The sequence below is a fragment of the Triticum dicoccoides genome, chromosome 7A (assembly GCF_002162155.2).
Source record: "Triticum dicoccoides isolate Atlit2015 ecotype Zavitan chromosome 7A, WEW_v2.0, whole genome shotgun sequence".
Taxonomy (NCBI): domain Eukaryota; kingdom Viridiplantae; phylum Streptophyta; class Magnoliopsida; order Poales; family Poaceae; genus Triticum; species Triticum dicoccoides.
In genome coordinates, this window is record NC_041392.1 from 560,441,872 (window position 1) to 560,469,494 (window position 27,623).

Below are 27,623 nucleotides of genomic sequence, written 5' to 3' on the forward strand. Positions count from 1 at the left end.
AAAATAAAAAAGCGCTCGGGACACAACTAGAGTAGCTGAGCTAGATGAAACCTAAAACAATAGTTTTTACTAGGTTTAAATATATCATGCCTTCTCTTTTTACAGCGCATTATATTTTTTTAGAATTGGGTTATCCTCTTACTCCATTGGTTTTGTACACATCATTGTATGTTTTAGAGCCGCAACGGTAGATGTTGGATATGATTGATGTTGTTGTAGCGAACATATTAAAGAAGGGGAAAATGCAAGGAGAAATTTGAGGACAGAACATTAAAAAAGGCCGAAAAGAAAAAATAACTAAAAATTGTGATATAGAAAGTTAAAAGAAAAAATATATGTCAGAAGTGGGTTATCCTCTTACTCCACTGGTTTTGTACACATCGTTGTATGTTTTAGAGCCGCAACGGTAAATGTTGGATATGATTGATGTTGTTGTAGCGAACATATTAAAGTAGGGGAAAATGCAAGGAGAAATTTGAGGACAGAACATTAAAAAAAGCCAAAAGGAAAAAAATAACTAAAAATTGTGATATAGAAAGTTAAAAGAAAAAATATATGTCAGAAGTGGGTTATCCTCTTACTCCACTGGTTTTATACACATCGTTGTATGTTTTAGAGCTGCAACGGTAGATGTTGGATATGATTGATGTTGTTGTAGCGAATATATTAAAGAAGGGGAAAATGCAAGGAGAAATTTGAGGACAGAACATTAAAAAAAGGCCGAAAAGAAAAAAATAACTAAAAATTGTGATATAGAAAGTTAAAAGAAAAAATATATGTCAGAAGGCCGAAAAGAAAAAAATAACTAAAAATTGTGATATAGAAAGTTAAAAGAAAAAATATATGTCAAAAGTGGGTTATCCTCTTACTCCAGTGGTTTTGTACACATCGTTGTATGTTTTAGAGCCGCAACGGTAGTTGTTGGATATCGTTGATGTTGTTGTAGCGAACATATTAAAGAAGGGGAAAATGCAAGGAGAAATTTGAGGACAGAACATTAAAAAAGGCCGAAAAGGAAAAAATAACTAAAAATTGTGATATAGAAAGTTAAAAGAAAAAATATATGTCAGAAGTGGGGTTTGAACCCACGCCCTCGTTAGAGGACCAGAACTTGAGTCTGGCGCCTTAGACCACTCGGCCATCCTGACTGATCTGCTCTATTCAATCCTTAACTTTGCTTAACTAATGTAACCACTGTTTTGTTTTATATTTTCGGTAAGCAGAAAGGAGACGCCACTGCGCAAAGGAATAAATCGTATTCTAGTCACCCCTCTCTCTATTCTGATGATTCTCTCACTGTCTGCTTTTCTTTACCGATCGACCTGATTCCCCGAGGAGCTTAAAGTGCGATCGCGAACCGTGTACCTTCCACCTATTATATTTACCATAACTAAACAAGAGAAAAGTTTTAAAAAAAAACAAGAGAAAAGAAACCTTCAATCGGCCGACGGCACATCACATCATGTTTTGGTAACGTGACCCGCAAAAGGAAAAAAATGTTTCGATCATGAGCACTGATTGATCGCCCACTCCACTCCCCAAAGTCGAAAACAACGGGCCTGCCCTGCAACACTCACGGTGGGTTAGGAGAGAAGTGCATATTTTAATCCTTAATTTTTGTCCTAGTCTAATTTACAATACCGAACTCCAATACCATTTAAATTACAACCCCCAACTCTCAAAACTGGCCAGGATTCAACCATTCCCTCTTTGTTGACCGGTTTTGACCTAGTTGACCGGTTTTGACCAGTCAACAGGTCCAGTCAGCATGCCACATCAGCAAAAAATGCAAAATTTCCAAGGAAACAACCTGTAAAATCAAAGAAAATCCAGGAAAAGAAATAAGAAATCCAATTTCCAAAAAACACGGAAAAAAACGAATTTCCAAAAAAACTCAAATTCCAGAAAAAAAAATCATTTTTTATTTTCCCTAGCTTTTTTCACGAACAATTTTTTCGGAATTTTGCCTTTTTATATTTTTTCTCTGATCTTATAGATTTTTATTTACTTTTTCTTGAAATTTTGAAAAAAATTCTGACGTGGCATGCTGATTGGACCTGTTGACTAGTCAAAACTGGTCACCCCAGGTCAAAACCGGTCAACAGGGAGGGGAGGGTTGAATCCTGACCGGTTTTGAGACTTGGGGGTTGTAATTTAGACGGTATTAAAGTTCAGGGTTGTCTATTAGACTATGACAAGAGTTCAGGGTTGAAATATGCACTTCTCTCGTGGGTTAATGGCAGATTGATCTTTGGCCCCCATCATCACCAACAAGGCATGGTGGGTTAATGGATGTAAGGACTGTTAGAGCATCTTTAGCCGACCCCGTATCCCGCCGATCCGCAAAACGCGTTTGCAGTTTGCGAAAAAACGGTTTTGTAGGCCGGCGCGGATAGCCGGAGAGGCAGACCCGTATAAAAGGATATCCGAGGAATATACTCTTTTACGGGTCGGCTTTGCGGGGTGCGCCGCTTCCCCCGGCCTGCAAAACCTAATTTGCAACTCAATTTGGCACAACATAATGCATTTCTTTACTTTTCAATAACATTGGATACATAGGACATCATCAAATCTTTGCTAGAATAGCAAGACCAAAGAAAACAAAAACCACAAGTATGCATTTTAGAATATTTTCAACTTTCATAACTGCTCCCACTAGTTGGATCAATATCTTCTCCATGCATTCATTGTTGATCTGTGAATTCTTGATTTTGCATTCTTCATTATTCATCTTCGGTTCAAAAGAAGTAGATGTTGCTTCCCCTCTAGTTGCACATGCAGCCGCATCATTGCCTTCGATTCTACTAAAAAGTGCACGAACGTCTATTAAGTTTCTTTCTATCAATAATCAATGTATTCGTCTTTCCAAAACCAAAATGAGCATCCATCTTCCTACACACATGATGATGTTCGAAATGAGCTATCGCAACTTAACCAAAGAATGAGGTATCGAAATGAGCCGAATGAAAACAGCATGTACCCCCGTCATTTTCGCATTTGAAGAACACCCATCCGGGATGCTTCGCCGTCCCTGAAGTTAGCCGCAGCACTGTCCATGCGCAGTCGTCGCACTGAATGAGCGGTACCGGCGAGCCACAGAGCCTCTGCGCGAGCGCCGAGCCCGGCGGACGGCCGGCCGAATCCATGCCCGCAAACCGGCGGCGGCGGCGACAGGACAAACTCATACCTGCATACGGCGATGCGACTTTGCCGGGGCTGCGCAAGATGCTCCCCGATCATTCCATCGCATGGTGCAGCCACCGGCGGCCGGAAAAGTCAAATTCGGCCGCCCGCGACAAAGGGCCACAGATCCACAACTTTCCGGCCCGCCGACACAGGAGGGGGCGGAGGGCAACCTCGTGCGTATGGCGGCCTTGGCGTGCTCCCGCCGGCTACTTTCGTTAGAATCTTGGGCGACGGCCCTGCGGTGGGGCAAGAGGGAGAGGCAAGGTGGTTGGTGGGGAAAAGCGCGGGCTGAAATGTCCTCCCCACCAACCGCTCCCGCTATATGCAGGGCACCGACGGGCCGGAAGGGGGACCCGTGTATTCGCGGGTTGGGGTCAAGATTTTACCGCGTCTCTAAAAATTTTTTGCGGGCCGGTCGCGTTTGTGAGGTCTGTTCGGGCGGGATTTTTTGTGCCGGCCTGCATTTTGACGGTTATTTTACGGATCAGAGCTTTTTCAAGGTCTGCTAGAATTGCTCTTAGATTGCTACCCTGAGATAGTCTTGTCACAAGCTAGCTAGACACTGGCCGATCCTTGTTTGGTTGCTATCGTGAGCATTTGTGCAACTAGCCTGCCTGACCGCACACGCATGTGATTAGCCGGAGTCAGCCCATCAAAATCGGAGGCCTGGGATTCAGGCACGAGCCTGCAACTTACTTTGATGATTTACTGGGGATGTGTTTGGTAACCTACATCATTTTTTTGCCTCTTTGCGTATTTATTCAATTTGGGTCTGGTTGGGCATATGCAGGGCAAAAACCATCCTCTGCATGTTGATTAATTGTCCGCATCTCCTCTAGTCTGTATGTGCCGAAACGGAAGGCCTACTGTTTGGTTGCGGTTTTGTTTCAGAGGAAACATAAGTCCGGTTGTTTGATTATACCTAGGACAATTGTGTGATAACCCCCTCCTCGAGGTGGTGAGGTTATCCGAGGCACACATGGACAACTAAGAACAAAACTAGAGCAACAAAATAAACTTAGGCACAAACATAAGTCTTAACCACGCATCACAAGTTTTAAACCAACATAGTAGGATAAGTTTTAAATGAAACCCAAGTCTTAAACCAACAACCCATAGTTTAAAAAACCGGACCGGAATGGCGGTCGAACCGAAAAACGAAATCGGTGACCTCGATGATTTTTTAAGCTAATAAGACCGTTCTGCAATCAGATCGGAGAAAACCGGTTGAACCAGCCGGTTTTTTGGAAACCGGTGAAAAAACCGGATCATTGAACCGGATAAAACCAAGAATTTCTTTAACAGAAATTTGGAGAAGTGAAATTCGATCTCGGGATGTTTGAGCAGTACGTGGGGCTTGCCCATGGCCCAATAACCAACTCAGTTGTGCTACTTTGTGATCCACTACATATAAATAATTTTATTTGACCATTGTTTCACACTATATTAGCACATATATTACTCAACATATAATATTTATTTAAAAAACCGACAATCGAACCGGTGAACCGGCGGTCCGACCGGTAAAAACCTGAACCGACAACCTTTTCGGTTCGACTTCTGGTTCAGTTTTTTAAACTATGCAACAACCAACAAGGAATGGGCAGGAGGAGCTCAGGAGGTCACGGCGAAAGCGTCGTCGTGCTGCTTGCACTTGATGACCACCTCCACGCCCTCGTCGTTGAAGACGATCACCTTCATGGTGTCAGGGGTCAGCAACTTGAACGTCAGCATGTACCCGATCATGGTCTGGTGAACGGCGGCGAAGGTGGCCCAATCTTGATCAAGGGTGACCCTGCCGTTGACCACCCTCACCGTCACCCTCCATGCGCAACCGGTGCTCGTCTTGAGCTTGAACTCTGTAGGGAGGTCGGGGAAGTGCTTCGTGAACTCCAGAGGCATTGGCAAACTCTCCCGCTTCGGAGTAAGGATAACCTTGTAGAAGTGCTTGGTCCTGACTCATGGTAGTGCCCATAGTTCCTCTGCTTGGTGCTTGGGTGATCCTGCACCAGCATGTCGACCAATGGCGGCACGACCTCCTTGCCCTTCTCCACTGGTGGCACGACCACCTTGCCCTTGTCCATCTGCATTATGAACAACACACAGTCAATGGTCAGCATTCATTCATATTGGCCTAACTCTCCTATATTAACCCACCCTACTAACCCAACACCGCACTCAAACCCTCTCTGTTTCACCAACTCTCCTCTTCCACCTCTCTGTTTCACCACCTCTCCTCTTTCTCCTCTTTGTTTCACCACCTCTCCCTCGAAATGAACTCCAACTACAACCCCAACCCTTTCCTCTAGGGCATTGGATGGAGGGCCTTCTTCCTCAGGTGCTCGCTCTGTGCCTGTAAGAAGTTCGAGTACACCATGGAAGTGAGCTCGAACTTCAACAGCATCGATGACATGCACTAGGAGGCCGGCGCTGTGATTAAGATGGCTATGCCAGATGAGTTGAAGACACTGTTCCTGACCCAACCAAGGGCACAATTTTAGTGGACATCCTACGTTGGGCCATGAATCAGGTAGACTCCAGCAACGCTGGACAGAGGGTAAGATGGGCCAAGTACAGGGAGTATAAGGCGCCTCAAGACCAGCGTGTCGCGGCGTACTAGAGTAGCACGTTCGTGTCGCCGGAGGACGACAACGATGAGGTGCAGATGGTGGCCAGGGCGCCGGCAGCAGGCGACCGTGCAAGACCCATCGTTCTTGACGAAGATGATGAGGAAGAAAAGAAGATGGCTACGCCCCCCGCCCCCCGCCGCCGCTCGACGCGACTCCAGGGTCGTCGCGGATAGACAAGGAAGTCTGTACCCCAATCTCCACCCCCGATGTAATCGAAAAATGACCTATGATCCCTAGAAGCCATTGGTGCAGAATCAATGGACGGCGGTGTTTTAATACAATCCTCCACCCCCAATGTGTTCAACCCCCTCCCTAACACTCCAATCACGTGCTCAAATCAAATCTAGCCCGAGTCGAAAGCAGTAAATCTAGAGAGAGTGCAAGGACTTACCGCCATGGCCGATACACTCCGGTGGAGGTCTGCAATCGCTCCGGTGGTAGCCACCGTCTTGGATCGTCCTGTTATCGCTCCGGTGGTCGCTGCTGCCAGTGTGAGTGGGGAAGAGGGGAGAGCGGTGAGGAAGGGAGGTGAGGGTAATTTATGACGATGCTTCGGGAAACAATGCAACTTCTCGAGATCGCATTCGCATCCATACGTGCAACTGCCCACGCCCACGTGCCTAGGGTTGCATCACTCGGGCCTGGGTGCAAAAAACGACCGATTTAAGCGTTCCTCTAGATGTAGGCCTAAGGGTTCTTTAAAGTTTGTGCTATGCAGGCCCAACAATGAATACGGGTAACCAAATGGGCTATTTTCTTCCAGCGCGGGCCTAGCTGGTATATGCCGGCTAAACGAATTCTAGCATATTGATGGGTGCATGCATGTAGCAATCAATGCTTGATATCATTTTTTATGGCATCATGCTTAGGTACGCTCAGGCACAACCCAAACAATATTTGACCTAGGTTGCCTCGTCAGGCTAAAGTCGCAAGAATCTCCGGCTACTCTCACGCGTCTAGTTTTCTCAGGCACACTGCTCACGTCACCAACCAAACAGACCAGTATGTGGCACAAGCATGAAATCACACTATATTTTTTGTTTGATCGAACATCATAAGCTGAAGGACAATATATCACTTTCAAAAGAAAATAAATTAAAGAAATGAATGGAAAAAGGAAATCATAAAGAATTTGGATCTTAGCAAAAAATTACAAACTTCTCACTTTGTAATGGATATGCATTCTCGAAACCAAGTGAGATTGTCTCCTAAATGCAAGATTTTAAGTGAGTGCGTTCCAAGTGCAAAGAGGATGGTGAGGCTAGAGAAAGAACAAAGCCAAAGGGTGTGAAACACCACAAAATGAAGATGATTGGGAAAGCTGTTTTTCCTCATCTAAGGCCTTCAAAGAAAATCTTCAGAGTTTTCTCCAAGGCTGGGGGTGCTACCCCTGCTACCACATAGCTTCACTATTGAGCTCTATAGTTCCATTTTCTCTTGTTATAATCGAATCTGGACACACATGTTAATTTATTCCGCTAACTCTCTTACTCCAAATTGTAGGGCTCTTTCTTTTGTCTTGACAATGAATTTTCACGATGCTACTTCTTAACTCGCCATCCCTCCTTCAGATACGGCAACAATTGTTTAAGGTGTAAAAGTTCATCGGAACAATTATGCATAGGATCTTTCTTGTTTTGTAGATATATGATCTAAAATATAATGCTCTTGCATTTTGGCTACATGCATAAATGGTTTGATCTGATGTGTTGTATGAGGATCGGATGGAAAATTCCATATGTACATCAGAACTCAAGGTACACCCATGCCCTCTTCCACTTTCATGAAGAGATGACCACTGGATCAGTCAGTTGGATATTTTTTTACTGTTACCACTCACTATTTATGAAACTACACTCTCATTTCCTTCCCTAACCATAGGTGGCTAGGGCAAAATTTTCCCTCCAAACTTCATCGGCGAGCTTGTAAATTTGCCTCCACTCTGCTTGCCGCTCCGGCGCCCGGTGCGAGGAGGGAAATCCCGGTGCCTTCGGTCTGGTTAGTAGTTTAGGTTAGGCTTTTTTAGTCCTGCGGGTCCGACACTCGGACAGATGGCGGCATTCCTTCTTTGAGTTTGTCTTCTTGGGCTTCTATCCTCCTCGGGTTCGTCCGCTCGGACGTAGTCGACAGAGCTCCGACATAGATTCCTTGGGGTGGAGAGGTTAGCGTTTCTCGTCTTTGGTATTAGGTGCTTCGATTCTATGCAAGAGTTCAAAGGCGACACCTGTGCTTCAAAATGCTGGTCCTTAAGAGCACGTGCACGAAGATTTCTCGACTATCATCGACAAGGTCAAGCGGGCCTCCCATAGGGGAGCGGTGACAGCTGTGCGTCGGCGGCTCGTTCTGGCGCAGTAGTGGTTGTTCGGTGGTCTCAGAATCTTGATGTAATTTTTATTATTTTTAAGATGCTTTGTACTTTCAGTGAAATTTTATAATAGATCTAATCCTTTCAAAAAAATACACGTAGTAAATAAAGATAAAAGAACGTTGATGATATCCAATAACTCTGTAATTTACTGCAAAAACAACCATTTCGGACCACTGGTATTTACGTATTCATTTAAGAAAATCCAAGCAACGTTTGCTCTTGAATCCTCGATTTGTATTCCCCTGTTTCTCCAATCCCAGCCCACCACGGAATCCCATTCCCGATTCCTTCTTCCCCAACTCCTCGCCCCCGCAACCTCCCCCTTCCTCCTCCTCCTCCCCTCCTCCTCCACCCGTGCGCCTCGCTGGGGCCTAGGGTTTGCTCCCGCCCTCCACCGCCGGGACGACCACGGGCGCGCAGGACCTCACCGCCTCGGATGCTATGCTGCTAGGCTGCAGGTCCCTCTCCTCCTGGGTGCGCCGCCTCGTCGCCTGCATGGGGTGCGTGTCTTCCCTCACTCTCCCCCCATTTCGTCCGTACTTGCCGTAACCTGATGCGACGGAAGCGAGCTCGATCGGGTTTAGGGATTAGGGCTCGCGCTGTGCTCCCACCTGGAGCCAATAGGATTAGTGGATGCGAGGTTCTCCCCTTTTTGTCCCCGGTTCCATGTGCAACCGCGATGCTGTTTCCCGGTTCTGATTCTTGCTGCTTGCGCATAAATAGACACGGTTCGCGCGCTCTATAAACATTTAGATGCCGGTGCCGCTTTGCGGAGGCCAGGCGGTCCTTGAATCCATCGTTCCCATAGTAGGAGGTGCTCCATGTGGTGGTACCTGATTCTTGTTTAATGTCCATGGCTTATTTTTGGTATAAGAGACACACTTTTTGCCTGACCTTGAAACTAACCTTTGTAATCTTGTACCAAAATGCTCTGTCTTATGATTTTCTGAGCCCATGGAATGATGGTTGTTGTGCAGTCCGATGTCAAAAGCTGTCAAGAAGCATATACTCGTTACTTTATAGCTTTTCGCTGGTTGTTATGCCACATGACTTGTCTCAGACTCTCGAATACGTGAAGCTAATCGTCCACTGGTCAATACTGTTTTGCTACAGAGCAGAAGTTGCCTTGGATGCTGTGGCTGTGCTAAGCCTGCTCCGATAACAGCGGTCGATGAGCCTTCAAAAGGTTTGAGGATCCAAGGCCGCTCCATAAGGAAGACAAACTTGTCCGAGGGCTTCTGGAGCACGAGCGCACACGGGATTGGAAACAGCGCGCTACAATCGCAGAGGAGCATGTCTTCAATCTGTACAGCGCCGCAATCCAGCGACCAGCATGGAGCTGGAAGTAGCAGCAACCCAAACGAGTTTGTAAATCAAGGTATACGGCATGCACCTAAGATCAGTCTGTGTCCCATGGCATCTGTTCCATTTCCTTTCTATTTTTTCATTCCATCGTACTAGTGTGATTTACTGTCAAATAAATGCAAGTGCACAACTGATTATTGGAGCTCTGTCATCCATGTCCTTATATGCAGGTTTAATTAGAACATGAAATGACTTTCATTCAGAGTTTGTAGCAGCCGTAGTTTTGGACTTGTGTGCAAAACCATGCTTGCATTTACTTCTGCACACTGGGGCTTCTAACGTCTCTGCGACAACTAATAGTTCTGATTGAAACACTCTCAGAATTTAGTTGATGTTAATGTTTAAATTATGGTCAAGAATAGTTGGCATGAGATGATCCTGCATCTGAACTAACAAAAGCCTCTGCTGTCTTATTCTATCTTTCTTTTGTTCTTTGCATCGTGACACGGTGATGCAAGTTATTGAAAAATTCTAATTATCAGGCTCAGCACTTCTGTAGCATGTTCACGTGTCACCAGATTGAGATGCCATTTACTATTTTGTTAATCTTATGTAAACTTTTATTCTGCCTGTATTTAAAGGTCTTGTGCAGTGGAACCAGACTAGACAACAGTGGGTTGGAAACAAAAAATGCAAATCTCGACTTGAAAAGACCCAAGAACCAAAGATAAGGTGAGATATTGTAATTTACTGTTGTACCTGAAATACATGAAATATCTTATTTTTATGGTCTTTGAACCAAAAGAATCCAAATATCATATATTCTTACATTTCCCAATTTCCTTTTGCATATGGAACTAGGGTACTTTGTTTCAGTATGGTGAAAGTTAAACTCTATATTCTCCACCTTTGATATTTCTGTTGATGATACAGTTGGAACACAACGTACGAGAGCCTGCTAGGAAGCAATAAACTATTCTACCAACCAATTCCTCTTGCGGTAAAATCCTATGCTAAATAAATCACAGATTTCCCTCTGTTTTGTAATGTTCTTTCTCATACTTATTTTAAAATTATAATTTTATTTACAGGAAATGGTAGACTTGCTTGTGGACGTGTGGGAGCAAGAAGGGCTATACGGTTAGACAGGGAAAAGAACATTTGTTTCAAGTCACGTTATGAGATTATATAGATTGTCAAGAGCTCAGTGAGCTCTAAGTTGGCAAAAGTGTATATTTGGTGAGCTCAATTATGTACCGGGACCTTGAACATACAGTATTATTATCTTAAATCAATTGTAATTTATTACTGCTTTTTTATAGAATAGTAATAAGTTGATGTCATTTATCTGAATAAAAATAAGAAAGTCAAACTGAAAGAAGTTTGCATGTCTCATGTAACTAAAAATACCATAAAACAACAGATCTTGTCTTGTGATTGTTCCAATGACAAAACACAGCAAAGAGAAATTTCATGGTTGAAATTTGTTGATATCATATAATGATATTTGATAATACAGTTCAGAGATGGAACCATTTTTCATTTTCATAATATGATAGGACAAAAGCAATCAATTAACACTAAGGAGCAACTCAATATATTGAATATAAAATTCTTTCACAATATGAATGAATGGAATGGGTTCACATAAAACATTCTCAATTCAACGACAAAAAAAAAAATCAAATGTAATTTTGCTTCATGAATAATGCTTCTCGGGATAAAATCGGGAGACTAGGACTGCATAAACTGAAGTCATCATCGTCGTCATGTCCCAGATGTTGTCCTGAAAATGATGATTGCTGTAGAGTTTAATATTTGCCATCGTCATCCTAAAAAACAATGATTATTATAAAGATTTAACTTAATTACTTGAAAGAAAATTAGGAGACACTATGAATTTTGTTCTTACATATTAATATCCAGGCAAGTGGTGTGTATTGGGTACGCCATTACTGGAAAGCAGAGTCTGATGGCCATCATCCCTGACTGATAATGTAACATCATCACAAAAATTTCCATAAAGTAATGCATTAAGTGGACCATTGTTGGGTTGATACTCTGAGTGTGTTGAATCTTCATTCAAAAATCTTGCTTCTGCTGACACATCTGTCGCGCAAGGATCTGAGCAAAATTTTTTATCATGTAATATATCTGCATTATGTTTGTTGTCCATGAAAATAGCATCCAAGTCTGCAAAGCCAACAAGAAGTTATGTTTTATCATACACTGGTACATTGAAATAAGATTAAACAACCTTTAAAATAAATTAAGTTTTATCTAATACTGATACATCAAAAAATATTAAGCGAACTTAAAAATAGGCTATGTTGTGTTTGATACTGTAAAATTGAAGTAAAATTAAGCAAACTTACCAGTAGGTGATTTGTAGGTTCTAAGTTCATTAAAAGAACTGTACTCAAGGGTATTGTCATCAAAGATTGAAGAGGACGGAATAAAATGGTAACCATATGGAAATGACACTGAGTCAAACTCTCCTTGGAACTGGGTAGGGACCCCAAATCCATGTACCTGAACAAAAGCGGATCAGTGTTTTGAGAAGTGAAAAAATATATTTTTATCACAACAATTACTGAAAAATAAAATAGTATTGTCAACCTGTTCAGGAAGAGTTGATGAAGGACACAACAAGTTGGTGCTTGTATCATAACCGACATATTGGAATGAAGGGAGCTCCATTTTAATGGGCAATATCTTCCCGGAAATAGGGAAATTGTCATCTAATAATGGCATGCTATTGGAAATGACATTATTAAAAGAAACAATTGACATTTCGGAGTTGAGATCATTGTAAGAAGCCTCCTCAGTCTCATTAGAAAATTGTCCACACTTAGGACTGCCACCGTAGTCTGATACTATGCCAGAAGATGCATGCCGCTTCAAAGGGTAGTTAATGTCATTCATTGGAAGGGAATCTTGAATTGTAAAATTTGGTGTAAGGAAATTGTCTGACTGCTTTTTATAGTCTAATTTCTCAAATATAATATCATCAAATTCAAGACCAATTCCCCGTGAGAGTTCATTTTGCCGTTTCTTCCCACGTGAATCATCAGGACTATGAGAACCCATCTCTTGATTTGCCAACCGAGATAATAAACCATCTGGATAAAGGCCTAGACCAGCTTTCTGGAGCCTCTTTGTTCTTGTGTTCCAAAAATTCTTAATTTCATTATCCGTGCGGCCTTCTAACTGAAATAATAATAATAATTAATATACAGTTGTGTATATGAGTTAAGTAGTCCAAAGATAGTTACTCAAACAAAAAGTATATGTGTCATGACAAGATATTCTAATTTCCGAAATTGGTATAGTAAAAATATTAAAATAACATTAAGGGAAATTAAACAATGCATGTCAATGTACACATACTGAAAAATATAGACAAAACACTAAATAAACAAATATGGCATAATTGTTGGTGACAAATGACAATGCACATGACGTACCTATAGGCAAGAAACCCACTCGATAAGAGGCAAAACCAAATAGTTAAAAAATTCACATCTTTAAGGAATGTCATCTGATCACCAAATTATATTCTATTATTAACAGTAATATAGAAAATAATAATTTCATACTTGCTAACTAAATGTACAGGCAAAGTAAAACATGACTATATACTAAGAGTAGAGACAGAAATAACAAATAAGAGAGAATGCTCTTAGAACTGTCAAACAAAGAATCATACATACATACATACATACATATATATATATATATATATATATATAATGTTACTATTCATCATTCAGGGTGCAGAATAAGTGTTATTCTTCATCCGAGGTAATCTTACGTGTTACTATATATAAGTGTCGTCGACCCTTCCATCAATATCCTCACAGTAGGCCATAAATAAAAGTTGCTGACATCTTGACATAGGTCAAGGACGAGTTAGCAAACCAGGCTGATTCAACAACGAATCACTACGCCTTGGTAACACAATCGCATGGATTAGCATAGCACGTACCGTCACTTCAGTTCAATAACCACTTTCTTACTTACTTCCCGTCAGCCGCAAAATTTCTCTCAAAAATACTACCTCTGTACCAAAATATAAAATGTTTTTGCAGTTCAATTTGAACTGCAAAACCGTTTTATATTTTTGTACGGATGGGGGTATCTATTAGGAGAAAATGAAATAAATTCTATACAACTAGGCAAACTGTTTGACCAAGAGCAGTGTTCCCCCAAGCCAACCAACCGAAGCAAATCATCACAAATCTAAACTAACAAGAGAAGAGCAATAAATGAAGTGACTGCCCGATCGATCTAGAAGCATGTAAGACAAGCCACAATGGATAGTAACATACACTAGTAACATACACATATTTTTAGACTATGTTACACATATTTCATAGTGGGTAGTAACTTAAGTGTGATAACATGCAAAGATTCATTTATTAGGTTATAGACTCATATTGCATTGGAACATGTGATGTTACAGTAACTAGTTAAGTTACTACAACTACCTCTCTCTTCATTAACTCATTGCCACATAATCAAATTTGTTAAGTTGGACTCGATGTTACTGCTGAAGTTACTCCCACTGTCTAAGAGCAGAGCGAGCAAACTTACAACGGACGCCATCTTAGCCCACTTGTTCCCGTGCAGCGCATGAAGCTCGATAATCTTCTGCTCCTCCTCCTTGGAGAAGGGACCCTTCTTGAGGTTGGGCCTGAGGTGGTTCGCCCAGCGAAGGCGGCAGCTCTTGCCGCACCGGTTCAGCCCGGCGTTCCTCTGGACCTGGTTCCAGTTGCCCTCGCCATGCGCCTCCACGTAGGTCCTCAGGCGCTGGTCCTCATCGGACGTCCACGGCCCCTTCATCATCGGAGGCCCGCTGACTACGGTACCGCCGGTCCCAACAGGAGCCCCGCCTTCCTCTTCCTCGCCGTCGCTGTCATCAGCCTCGGTCTCATCGTCGTCGCTGCTGCGCGGCGACAGCGGTGACAGCGGCGGCGACTGCACCTCCTCCTTCAGCAGCTCCGGCAGGGCGAGCGTGGCGTCCTTCCCTTCCATCTGCAACGTCGTCCCGGGCCGAGAGGCCGCAGCACAGCCGCGCCAGCGCCCTACCAAACTAAGAACAGAGCAGAGGAAATGCATCAGCGAGACGAATCCAATCTGCAGCTAAATTCACTCCAGCGCAATCCAATCAAAACCAATTCAATTCGATACGATCGAATCTAATCTAGGGAGCGACATGAGATTGATCTCGGGTGCGGTGCTCACCGTGGAGAGGTGAAGCTTTGGAGAAACCGATCTACCGCGTGCGGCGGCGGCGCAGAGTGTAGAGGGTAGGGAGGGACTCGCGATGGCTTTGCAATGCGTATGGTGCAGTACTAGTTAGAGGTACGAAAAGTCCAATTTCGAATGGAGCGGGTTTACGGGCCCGCGAATTCGGCCCGAGCCGGAACCACCCCGAGAAATGTAGCGCTGGAACAAAAGGCAGAATGTTTTCTTTACTTTTTTCTTTACTCGAATGGAGTGGGTTTACGGGCCCGCGAATGGCTGCCTCGGCCTCCTGAAGCGAGCGCCAGATTGGGCCGGCCCAAAAGCGCTCTTTTTTTCCCACTGTTTTCTTTACTTTTGTTTATTATACTTTCTAAAATGTTAATCATGTATATGAAAAATGTTAAATAGGCATAGAAAAAATGTTCCAATGTATACAAAAAATGTACTATGTGTACGGAAAAAGCAAACATAAAAAATATTCAAAAACGTAATTCATTTTTGGAAAATGTTAAACATGTATATAAGAAATATGTTGGATGTATATAAAAATTACAAAATGTGTATGGGAAAATAGATATAGAGAAGTGTATGTTTTTAAAAATATTAGTCATGTATCTAGAAAGTGTTAAACATGCATATATAAAATGTTAAAAATGTATTGGTTGTATAAAAAAATGTATGAAGTGTATGAAAAAAATAGACATCAAAAATATATTTTAAAAATGTTAATCATATATATATAATGTTAAGTAAGTACTAAAAGATGTTTAAAATAGATAATAAATATACAATGTGTATGAAAACAATAGACATCAAAATATTTATTTAAACAAATGATAGTGATGTTTATGAAAAAATGTTAAACATGTATTTAAAAAAATGTTCTTGACGAAATGTAGAATGAAAATAAAAAGAAACGAAGAAAAACGAAAAAAACCAATGAAAATCGAAAAAGAAACAAAGGAGGCCAAAGAAAAAGATAATTAAAAAGGAAACCGAAGAACCAAGTGCAAATGAATGGAAAATAGTGAAACCCAAATAAACCAAAGAAACAATGAGAAAGAGGAAAAAAACAATGAAAGCCAAGAAAGAAACAAAAAGAAACCAAACAAAAATGAAATATAACAAAGAAAAATAATAAGAAGAAAAACTAAATATGTCCTCAATCTGGTTTAACACCAAGATTGTGAAGACCAGCTGCCCCCGGGAATCCGCAGTGTACTTGATGCTACCGAATCAGTGAATCTAATGACCCGACCAGGAGCGAAAGTCTCGACCTGGCCTAGATGGTCGATTGGGTCAGCGAAGAGGGTGATATTGCCGAATACAAAGATTTGTGTGTAGTGTAGGTACCGATCTGATCGTTGATCTTGCGCCTCATCATATCACGGGGATTGCTTAGACGGGACCTGCATGGGCCACCAATGACAGAGTTAAATCCGACAGATCTCAGGTAGGCGATCTCGAACTAAGCATCTAGATGCGATGGTAACAAGTGCTCATGATTTTACCCAGGTTCGGGCTCTTCGAAGAGACAATACCCTATGTCTGCTTGTGTTTAGTGCTTTGGGTTGGAGTACAAAGTACATATGATGTACCCTATGATTGTTATTGCCGTTCTACGAGCCCTACCCCTTGATTTATATAGGTACCAGAGGGTCTAGGGTTACATCATCCTAGTCGGTTATGTATTAGGAAACAATGTCTTCGCTGAATCTAGCTTCTTGGAGTACATGGTAAATATCGCGGACCCTTCCATTGATACGCCATGGCCCGTCTAGTGTGGCCCACTCCTAAACCACCATAGGGGTCCTTAGCCCGGCCCACCAGGCCGGAAGGCGACATGGTGGGAGACCCTCTAGCCGAGACATCGTCACCTGCGTCGCCCAGGAACCAACCTAACCAACACCAGGAATGGCCAATTTACCCGGCAACTACAACTCTTTAGTCACATGCCGTTTTGATAGTCAAATGCCTAGCGGCTCAACGACCAAGGCGCCTGCTGAAATGTGCACCTCCATGTGGATGTGGTAGACCATGGGACGTGACACAACAGGTCTGCACTGGCACGATCATACTAAGTTTGTCAGGCCCTAAAGGCATGTACAATGGTGCTATCTTAGGAGTGCCGTATAGAATAAAAAATAAGGTGGAGGAGAGAGAACTCATAAGAAAAGTTCTCTTATTTAAGAGAAGACAAGAGATGATCTCTTAGCACAATATGTCTCACCATGTTTCTAGGAATAGCTAGTTATTGAAGATAAGGCTAAAAAATGACTCATTGTAGACATCTTTTTTGTCATCTTTAAATTACATGCAAGACTTAAGATAAGACTATTTTATCAACCATTGTACATGCACTAACCCAGCTAGGGAAAACAACAACGATGACTTTATCAGCCGTGAGCATTGAGCGTGAGATCAAATCCTGAGTATAATGATGCTGAGAGAGATAGTAACCATCATTAGTTTGATCAACCTCAATTCCCAGAAAATAACCGAGAGAAAATCAATCTGACATCTTGAATTGCTACGAGCTGGCAGGACCCACATTGACCATCCCTTTATCGCCGCCCACACCAAATTTAGGACGTGAACGGACAGTAACCAACGTCGAGGGCAAGCTGACATGACTCGCCTCTTTTCAACTGATGAGCCACATGAACGTTAACGCTCGGCCAATTCAATTCTCCATGAGCAGCCATCATGACAGGGTGAACCAACAAACTGGCACCCATAGCATTAGAGCAAATACAATCCCGAGGCCAAAACCCGCCACCGTTCCGGTTCATACCATTAGAGTCAACGCAACCCGAGAGCCTAAACCCATCACCTTTATGCTTCGCACATAGTATATATAAAACCCATCGGACTCGACGTCGGCGGCAAATGTGGCACGGCCTAAAACATCGCCACCATCAAAACTCGCTGCCATAATCACCCTCGGAGACCATGTGACGACCCTTTCCCCGGCGAAACCAAAGAGGACCTCGATGAGAGAGAGTTCCAGGAGAGAGAGTGCGAGTATTTATACTGGATCGAGCAGGATGACCGCCATAAGTCCGAGTGGATATATTCCTTGGCAATAAAAACAAACGGTGAAAACAACAACAACTTTCATTGCTCGGTACCCATCACAGAGTCTTGTGTCTTGCAGTGCCACAATGAAAGGAAAACGACGCCAAATGGAGGAGAACACGAGCACAAACAATGGAGCAAAGGGGTTACCCACCCAAAACAAAGATGGTACACCGACCGACGATGAACACCACACTTCTTGAGGCCGGAGAATAGGGTAGGTTGTACACCCGTGCGAGAAGGGAGATGACGGATACGTGGTCGAGCCCTTTGCTCATTCCAGCCGGACACCGAACTTATAGGAACTTATAGGAACACCGAAAATTGGCTGAGCTGGGGACCCCGATTAGCACAAAGCAAACACCCTTCCCGACCAAAGGAAGCCTCAGCGGCCCGGATCCGTGAAATGTCGAGGCACCATAGATCGAGCCAACGCTGGGTCGAACTATGTCGGGGTATCTCTCACTGACCCGATACGACAGTCACGTCTCTCAAAAGCCGTATTCGAATGTAGTGGGGCGATGACCACCTGGCTTCTTGCTGTTGTGACCCCTGGCCGACTGGCTTGCCATCGTGACCCCTGGCCGGATGGCCCTCATGACTACCCGTCCTCTTTCCGTCGCAACCTCTGGTCGGATGGCCATCATGTCCGGTTGGCTTGCCGTCGTGCCCCCTGGCCAGATGGCCAGGAAGCAAATAACACTGACAGACCGACCCAGCCACACATCTGGTGCCTGCGGACGAGCGCGTACGACGGCGCACGTGGGCGGGTGACCCTCGGTAAAAGGCATCGGTGAAAGCCCGTGGAACAGACGACGCGAAAGACAATTTCAAGCGAGGATGCCCCAGAAAGCGATACTCCAACATCTTTTGTAGGAGAAATAATAAGTACCTGATGTCAGGTACGAGCACATGACAAATTGAAGATTTTCAATGGCAATTCTAGTGACGCAAGGATGACAAGTTAGTTGGCACACGGCAATTTCTATCAAAAATTAAACTGAAGCGCAAACCAACCTCTGGTTGAGATGGTTAGGTGGACAGTGGTATCCCCAATCCACCAGGGTTCAAATCCTGGTGCTCGCATTTTTCCTGGATTTATTTCAGGGATTCCGGCGATACGCTTTCAGTGGGAGGAGACGTTCCCGTCGACTACGAGACGCCTACGGTGACTTCGTAAAATCTCAAGATGATATGCCAGCTCAGTCTCTCGGAGGTGCTCATAGGGATAGGGTATGCGTGTGTGCCTTCATAAGGGTGAGTGTATGCGCGTTTATATGAGCGCTTGCGTCTTTACTGTGTTAAAAAAAACTGAAGCACGAGGCTATCATATTTACAAGCTAAAGTTACCATCTTTGCTTCACTAAATTTGTTATCGAAAATGTTTGATTTGCCATGTGCTACTAACCGACGTCAAGGCGTTATCAGATTCCTACAAGGTAAATGTTTAGAGCCGGTGCGCCGGCCGAATGCTCGGCCGGACGCGTCCACGCTGGCAATGGGGCCACACAACACCGCTTAAATATTTCCCTTATCCCCACGATCGCTCCTATCCATTCATTCGCCGCTGTTCTTTCCTTTTATCTCCCCACCTCTTGTTCCCCTGCGGCAGCCTTCAGAACAGTTCTTGCCGGTGATGGCCGCTGTTGATCCCACGCCAGCGTGCCCGCCGTCCATCCCGCAGCAGCATCCCCGCAAATAGGCGCTATTTTGGGAGGCCCCACCACCGCGCGCGCAAAGAGGAGGGTGGGGCGTCGTTGCGTGCGGCATCGATGAGGTGCGGTGCTCGGGACCGGCTGGGGGATTCACCGCTAACGATGGTGGTGGGCGGCAACGGCGGTGGCTACCATGGTTTTTTTTGCTGCATCAATTTTTTTTGCTGGAACTACTTCTTTTTTTTGCTGGAATCTTCTTCCGTTTTTGCTACAAACTGAGAGAGATGATGTTGTGTTGCTGCCATGATTTTTTTGCTACATAAACCTTGGAACCATTTTTGTTTTTTGCTAGAACCATCATTTGACTTTGCTGCAGTTGGCGAAGATGGTTGTTTGGTGGCGATGGCGGTGCCTGCCATGCTTTTTTTGCTAGAACCTCTTAAGATTTTTGTGGAACTGTTTTTTAATTTTGCTGCAATTCAAGAGGATGGTGGTGCCGTCGCCGCGAGGATTTTTGCTACATTTAATTTTGTACTAGAACCTCTTCTCATTTTTGCTACAACCTACAATCACAAAGCTACAACCGGCAATAAATTTTGCTACAATGGTGACGGGTGGCGGCACCGATGAGCTTTTTTTGTTGGAAACAACACAATTTTTTGCTACTACCGGTGGACATTTTTGTTGCCACCAGCAAACCTGAAGGAGAGTGCTTTTTCGTGAGCTCATCCTCGGGGTGTTGCGACCGGCGACCGGCGCTACGGCCATCCCACCGGTGCTGCCATCGGCAGTGAGGGAGCTGCATCCCCAAGGAAGGTTGCTGCATGCGTGTATCCAACGAGGAAGACATGAGACGGCGAGATGAGGAAGCCGGCGACCGGCGGCGAGGGCGGCGACCGGCGGCCACCGCGAGCCACCGGCGGTGCAGGCTATGGCAGATGTGCGGCGAGCCACGAGCAACGCGGGCTGTGGGAGACGGGATGGTGGCAGAGTCAACGATGCATTTTTCCCTCTTTATCTTCTTACGTAGCGGGGTGGAGAAGTTACAGATCGAGCGGTTTAAAACAGGCTAATCGTACGGCGTACGTACGACCGGCCCAAATCCTGGCCGGCGCACCGGCGCCTAGTAGCGCCCTTCCTACAATTATTCGTGCGTTTGCTTTATAGACTCCGTGCCAACCAACTAAAGTACCTTCTTCTGATTGGCGTGTCTTATATATCTCCCACTCTTTTTCCCTTCGAGTTTTTCCTCACTCTTTTCTCTGGTGGCCTCTGGTTTGGGAAGCTCGCTCGCATCAGCAAGGTACGATGAGTCCAATAGCATAGCTAGCAGCTTAATCACTCCAAGGCTCAGATATTCGAGTTACTATGATCCGTTTTGAAGTTCCTAATAATCTTGTCCAGAGAAGTAGTAGTATTCGATGTGCTAATTAAGACCCCTAGGTATATTCGATTTGGTGACTCCGTTAATACCGGACAAATGGATACGAGAATCCATCCAAACCTACCATCGATTTCTTGTCATGAGATACCAAGTTCTTGCTTCGAGATGCTGTAAATCTTTCAGCAAATAAGCTATATTATTGGATTCGCAGGTGGGGATTATTTTGCCCAGAGAGTTCCGGCTTCCGGGGCCATGAGGCCGATGCATCTCTTGGGGGTCACCTGCTTATGGATCCTCTCATGCGCCTTGCTGCTCGGCGGCGCTTGCTCCGATGGGTTGCTGAGGATCAACCTGAGCAAGAAGAGGCTGGACAAGGAAACCCTAGCAGCGGCAAAATCGGCTAGGCAGGAGACCAACCTGCTGAGGTCCGGCGATGGATCTCGCCACTCTCCCGGCCTGTCAGGGGACGACACAGTTCCTCTGGACAACTACCTCGACACCCAGTACTTCGGAGAGATTGGCGTCGGCACGCCGCCGCAGAACTTCACGGTTATTTTTGATACTGGGAGCTCAAACTTGTGGGTTCCGTCGTCGAAATGCTACTTATCGGTAAGTTCAGTGCCTGACAGACATGTGGTACTTACCATGCTTTGAGTTTCTTGATAATGGGTATTTTAAGCATGTTTTGAGTTATGGAACATAAGTTTGATGCATTGGTGTCTATGTTCATTCAGATAGCGTGCTATTTGCACCACAAATACAAGTCAACCAAATCGACCACTTACAAGAAGAACGGTATGCCGGACATGCATAATATGCTTATCTTCTGTTCAGTTTGGTTCCTTGCTTTTGCAAACCAGAAAGAGTACTCAACCAGAAAATGGTTCTTGACTTCTTGCACACTCATGCATATTCCTGGTTGTTGAAACTGTCCAGGAGAAACTTGCACAATTAGCTATGGCTCTGGGTCAATTGCTGGCTTCTTCAGTGAGGACAGCATGTTAGTTGGCGAGCTTGTTGTGAAAAATCAGGTGAAATTCTTTACTAGTAAGTAACTCAGTGCAATATTTGTATGCAGGAGTACCAACCAATGCTGTACTTTTACTGTCTTTCAGAAATTCATCGAGACAACCCGTGAAGCAAGTCCTACTTTTATCATTGGGAAGTTTGATGGTATACTTGGGCTCGGATTTCCAGAGATCTCCGTGGGAAGTGCCCCTCCAATTTGGTACATATTCAGACCTCTGAACAGATTATCATGATGTCATAATCTCAGCAATGCTGTTGCCTGAATACTCTCTTTCATGTGTTGCATGAACAAACAGGCAGAGCATGCAAGAGCAGAAGCTGATAGAGAAGGACATCTTCTCCTTCTGGCTTAACCGTGATCCCGATGCATCCGTGGGAGGTGAACTCGTGTTCGGGGGTGTGGACAAAAAGCACTACAAGGGGAAACACACATACGTTCCAGTCACTCGCAAAGGCTACTGGCAGTTTGACATGGGTGATCTTCTCATTGGTGGCGAGTCAACTGGCTTCTGTGCTGGTGGTTGCGCTGCAATTGTCGACTCAGGGACCTCACTGCTCGCTGGCCCAACGGTATGTTGTTCTTGCTTGGATCATACCATAATTGGTAGAATGCGCACTTGGACAAACTATGGTATATAACTGAGACATCCTTATACTGTTATACATTTGTATTTTATACTGCTCTCAGACCATAGTGGCTCAAGTCAATCATGCAATTGGGGCTGAGGGGATTATCAGTACGGAATGCAAGGAAGTAGTGAGAGAGTATGGAGAGATGATCCTCGAGTTGCTTGTAGCACAGGTTTGTCAGTTGCTGCACTTGCCCTCCACTGTTATCTTGGCAATAGGATTGTTGTTATTACTTACATCGATCTTGAATTCTCTAACCAATTACAAGAATACTAATACTAAGTTGTCACTGAGCAGACAAGGCCACAGAAAGTGTGCAGTCAGATTGGTCTCTGTGTATTTGATGGTAGTCACTCTGTCAGGTCAGCTCAACATCCGCATCAAGTCGTATTTGCCATTTTACTTGCATGTGTATTTTAATGTTTTTAAAACAGACTTTGTTTTCATGAATGACTATGCAGTAACCAAATAGAATCTGTTGTTAATAAGAACGAGAAGCGAGGCTCTGATCTTCTCTGCACTGCTTGTGAGATGACTGTTGTCTGGATACAGAATCAGCTCCGAAAAAACCAAACGAAAGAGCTCATCTTGGATTATGCGAATCAGGTCAGTACTACCGGTAACGCCCATGCCAGTATTTTCAGAATGTCAAGTGGGTGAAGCGTGTGATGACAGTCCGATTCCAATGTGAACTGCAGCTCTGTGAGCGTCTCCCGAGCCCCAACGGGGAATCAACCGTCGACTGCCACCAGATCTCAGAGATGCCTGATCTTGCTTTCACCATAGCAAACAAGACTTTCACCTTGACGCCAGAGCAGGTGAGGTGCTCCCTAAGTTATACTTGGTCATACCTTCAGTTAAGATAGTCCATGCCCAATCTGAACGATGTTGGTTTTATTTATAGCAACTGCTGTGCTGCCTACTTGCCTTAGTCACTCTTCACACTCTACTTGCTACATATATGCAGTCTAAAAATGTTTCTCCTTTGTGCTGCAGTACGTAGTGAAGCTGGAGCAATCAGGCCAGGCCATTTGCATCAGTGGGTTCATGGCGTTCGACGTGCCGCCCCCTCGTGGCCCGCTCTGGTATGCGCCCTAACAGTCTTCAGTCTTCAGTCTTCGCTCTTCAGTCTTCACCATCACTTGCTTGTTTTCCCCTTGCGGTCCGTTTGATCGACGTTTCGTGTTGCGGAATCGCAGGATACTTGGAGACGTCTTCATGGGCGCCTATCACACCGTTTTCGACTTCGGCGAGAGCAGGATTGGGTTCGCCAAATCCGCATGAGGACTTGGTGTATCAGGGCTCAGGGCCGGTATTGTACATACTGCAAGCACGTGCAAGTTGCAAGGGCAACAATAAACTTATACGGAGTATTAGTAGAAAGGAACAAATGAACTTGCCACCAGCATTTGTATAGCTATTTGCTATGTATGGCTTGATATGGAGCTGCAGACAGCACACACGATGACACAACACGAGGTTGATGTAATAAGCGCGATGAGAATCATGGTTTTATGGTGTGATCTCATCGTTTATGCGGCCACTCTCAATGCACATTTTCTTAGCACGGTATCATGAGACATAGTAGATATTTAGAGACAATTATCGCAATGTATGTTCTTTTGAGTATTGGAGTATCTAAATTAGCCTCCGTATAGTAGGTTTTGGCGGCTAACCAAATGGAGCGTGGTTTGTCGACCAAAAGACTAGGGAGGTTTAGGTATTTTGTCGACCGAAAGATCAGGGAGGTTTGGGTATTCGGGACCTCCAGGTCATAAATGATGCCTTACTTAGTAAATGGCTATTCAAGCTACTTATTGAGGATGGTGTTTGGCAAACTCTATTGAGCCGATATCCCAGGCATATTGGAAGCCTGGTGATTTGCATTTTTGGGCTGACATGATGATGGTAAAGAAACATCTTTTTTGCTTCGGATCCTTTGCGATAAAGGACGGCTCTAAGATACTTTTTTGGGAGAACAAGTAGATAGGAAACGCCACTCTTTGGGAACAATATCTAACCTTGTACCGCATAGTACGTGATAAGAATGATACTCTTGCACACGTTCTCAGCTCTTCCCCACATAATGTATCATTTCAGAGGGATTTGATTGGCCCCTGCCTTGTGTCATGGCAACATCTACTATTCCGTTTAGATTTGATTAACTTGACATAAGGGCGGGATGTGTTTTGCTGGAAACTAACTACATCAGGGTCTTTCACTGTTGACTCTATGTATCATGCACTATTGCACTTAGAGATTCCAGTGGACAATAATAAATTAATATGGAAATCGAAGATGCCACTAAAAGTTAAGATTTTCATGTGGTATCTTTAAAGAGGAGTTGTGCTAACTAAAGACAATCTTGCTAGACGCAACTGGCAAGGAAGCAAGAAGTGTAGTTTTTGTACTCACGACGAAACAATCAAACACCTCTTCTTTCAATGCAAGTTTGCGCGTTCTACATGGTCCGTCATCTAAATAGCGTCCAATTTGTATCCGCCGACAAGTGTTGCCAATATATATGGTCACTGGCTTGACGGAATACCAAATACGATTAGTACGCTAATTCGGGTGGAAACGTCTGCCTTACTATAGTTGCTTTGGCTATGTAGAAATGATTGTGTTTTTAATGGCAAAATCTCCTCTCCTATGCAGGTTATCTACCGTTGTACGTATTGGCTTCGTATATGGTCTACGCTGCACCGAATGGAGTACCAATCACTGTTCAAGATGGTGTGTATGTGGTTGGAGTGGGTGGCCAGAGAGGTTTTTACCCAACATGGGCGGCAGTATAATCTTCAGATCGGTCCACCTCCTTCATCGACATAGGCATAGTTTTGGTCTCATATGACTTTACCGTTGTCGAATTGTCAGGTTTATTTTACACACTTTGTCAAACGATTCTTTTTATGGCAGTGTGCATCTTAGCCATGCAGAGGCCGGATGTCGCTCATCATGATTTGTATCCGCTTGATGCTACATTTTGAGATAATAAAAGCGCCCTTTATCGAAAAATTTATATTTCAACATGCATAAGTGCATATTTCAACCCAAAACTAATTTACAACCCTCAACTTCAATATCGTGTGCATTACAACCCGAACCCTTAAAACATGCCAGGATTCAACCCTCCTCACCATATTGACCCGTTGACCATCCAGTCAGCAAGCCACATCAGCAAAAATTTGAAAATTCCAGAAAGAACTAGAAAAAAGTAAAAAAATCCATAAAAATAAAAAATTGAAAATAATATTCTGTAAAATAAAAAATGTGTAAAATCGAAAACCCTTCAAAATTCTGGAAAATTGAAAAAAGTTTGGGGTTGTTGTCGGAAAATTATGAAAAAAATGGAAAAAAATCCGGGGCCGTTTTCTGATTATTTTGGATAAAAGTTCAAATTTCTGAATATGCTGTAAAATAAAAAAAAGTCAAAAACTTCTCCAGATGCTTAGTATTGTTCTCTTGATTTTACAGGGTTTTTTCAAAGAAATTCTGAAAATCTATAATTTTGACAAATTTTGAGCAGGAAATTATTATATTTTTAGTTTTTTGGAACTTTTTTTATTGATTTTACATTTTTTTACTTTACACATTTTTATTTTATTTTTCAGACCATTCAATTTTTCCTGGATTTTTTCTGAAATATTTGTTTTTTTGTTTGCATGGCTTGCTGACTGGATGGTCAACGGGTCAAACCGGTCAATGGGAAGGGGAGGGTTGAATCTTGGCCGGTGCCATAGCAAAACCCAGAAGTAAAGATTCTTGGCAAGATGAAAGGATTGATGTGTACTACACTTCAGTTATGTTGAAAATGCGGAATCAAGGTAGCGATGGGTTCAGCTACAAAAAGGTAGCGATTTCATTGATTCAAAAAAAGAAGTAATTCTACTAGCATGAGTCTGGACCGATGGAGGTTTAATTGCAAGCCTTCTCCGCCACCGCTGTACCACAGCTAGTACTCCTACTACTGTATACGGGCAAGTCCCGAATCTACACTGCACCCCTACACTGCACCCTATCCTCATTCGGCTACGCACACAGCAGCTACAGGACGAGACAGACAGCAGCAACACTCGGCGAAGGAAAAGCATTCACTCCTCCATCCAAACCAAGGCCAGAATTCTGCAGCTTCTAGTTCCGGGACCTCCACTGTTCACCCCCCTCCCTCCAAGCCCAAGGCAAGGCCCGACGCCGGCGCACATGCACGGCACAGCGCACCTCTGCAGCCTCTCCCGCCGGCCGCCGCAGCGAGAAGAGTAAATGGAGCCGCTGCGACACGCGCAGAGCGGCAGCTTGCAGGCCATAAATTCGCATCGATCGTAGTACACAGTACGCCACACCACATATAGGACGGCACGCGCACGTCCTCTGGTCGTCCGTGACCGGCCGGAGACGCCTGCCGCGGCCCGCAAGTACGCGCGCATGCACTGTGTCGCGGCATGGCATGGCATGGCATTGCTGGCCGTCCCAGAAACCTGCCTGCCCTCGCGCACGCCGCGGATGCCGGCCGCCGGGCCACTGGCTACTTCTGGCTAGCCCGGGACTGCGCGCCATAAATGAACGCGTACGAGAGGTGGGGTGAGGGCATTCAAGCCGTCGCGCTGTTTTCGCCTGCGCCGACCAACCATGGGGGAGAGAGATTCATTTCTTTCTTCTCCCCGTCCGAGAAGGAAGCAGAAAAACAGAGCTTTCTTTTTTGAACTTCTGGTGAGAGGAGCGTGTGTGTTTCGCCGTACTACATCTCAGAGATTCTTCAAACAAGAATCCGCTAGCCCTTGCAACGATTTACACGAGACTGCCGCAGCTGCCCAGCGATTAGTAGTATTGTTTTTGAGGAAAAAACTACCACTCCGTACTGCTTTTGGTGGTCATTTGATAGTCAAAATTTCGGAAGCTATGTGATATACTGATTCTGAAACGGCCAAGTGTACTATACAGGTACCAACAATTACTTTTCAGTTTAGAAACGTAATTCTGAACCATAGTTTTCAGTTAAGAAACGTAATTTCTTGCTACATTTGGCAACACACACTTTCCGCACCGCCGCCATATAGTTGTCTTCCCAATGCGCTACTACGACAGGTAGTCTCCAAGTCAACAACACA

At 44.2% G+C, this 27,623-nt stretch overlaps 3 protein-coding genes and 1 non-coding gene across 5 annotated transcripts; 2 read left to right on the plus strand and 2 right to left on the minus strand.

Moving 5' to 3' along the window:
* Positions 1-1,064: 1,064 nt before the first annotated feature.
* Positions 1,065-1,148, minus strand: TRNAL-CAA. Its single transcript has one exon. It is a non-coding gene; the product is annotated as a tRNA-Leu (tRNA).
* Positions 1,149-8,485: 7,337 nt separating this feature from the next.
* LOC119332462 lies at positions 8,486-10,815 on the plus strand. The gene is made up of 5 exons (XM_037605645.1): positions 8,486-8,684; positions 9,303-9,562; positions 10,131-10,221; positions 10,423-10,489; positions 10,581-10,815. Exons 1-5 carry the CDS (start codon positions 8,626-8,628, stop codon positions 10,632-10,634), a joined length of 531 nt encoding a protein of 176 aa, XP_037461542.1. The 5' UTR covers positions 8,486-8,625; the 3' UTR covers positions 10,635-10,815.
* Positions 10,816-11,136: 321 nt separating this feature from the next.
* On the minus strand, positions 11,137-14,801 carry LOC119331488 (transcription factor MYB51-like). 2 transcript variants are annotated; one of them, XM_037604644.1, is made up of 6 exons: positions 14,737-14,801; positions 14,086-14,584; positions 12,109-12,699; positions 11,865-12,021; positions 11,402-11,682; positions 11,137-11,275 (listed from the first exon to the last, which is right to left on the minus strand). In XM_037604644.1, exons 2-5 carry the CDS (start codon positions 14,524-14,526, stop codon positions 11,405-11,407), a joined length of 1,467 nt encoding a protein of 488 aa, XP_037460541.1. In that variant the 5' UTR covers positions 14,527-14,584; positions 14,737-14,801; the 3' UTR covers positions 11,137-11,275; positions 11,402-11,404. The 2 variants fall into 2 exon arrangements, with proteins under 2 accessions (XP_037460541.1, XP_037460542.1); XM_037604645.1 differs by having other exon boundaries at positions 11,137-11,321.
* Positions 14,802-20,625: 5,824 nt separating this feature from the next.
* On the plus strand, positions 20,626-24,117 carry LOC119327515 (aspartic proteinase-like). Its single transcript, XM_037600617.1, has 12 exons — positions 20,626-20,775; positions 21,068-21,465; positions 21,591-21,651; positions 21,793-21,887; positions 21,972-22,084; positions 22,182-22,455; positions 22,574-22,687; positions 22,813-22,877; positions 22,977-23,121; positions 23,214-23,333; positions 23,512-23,600; positions 23,715-24,117. Exons 2-12 carry the CDS (start codon positions 21,109-21,111, stop codon positions 23,797-23,799), a joined length of 1,518 nt encoding a protein of 505 aa, XP_037456514.1. The 5' UTR covers positions 20,626-20,775; positions 21,068-21,108; the 3' UTR covers positions 23,800-24,117.
* Positions 24,118-27,623: the final 3,506 nt, after the last annotated feature.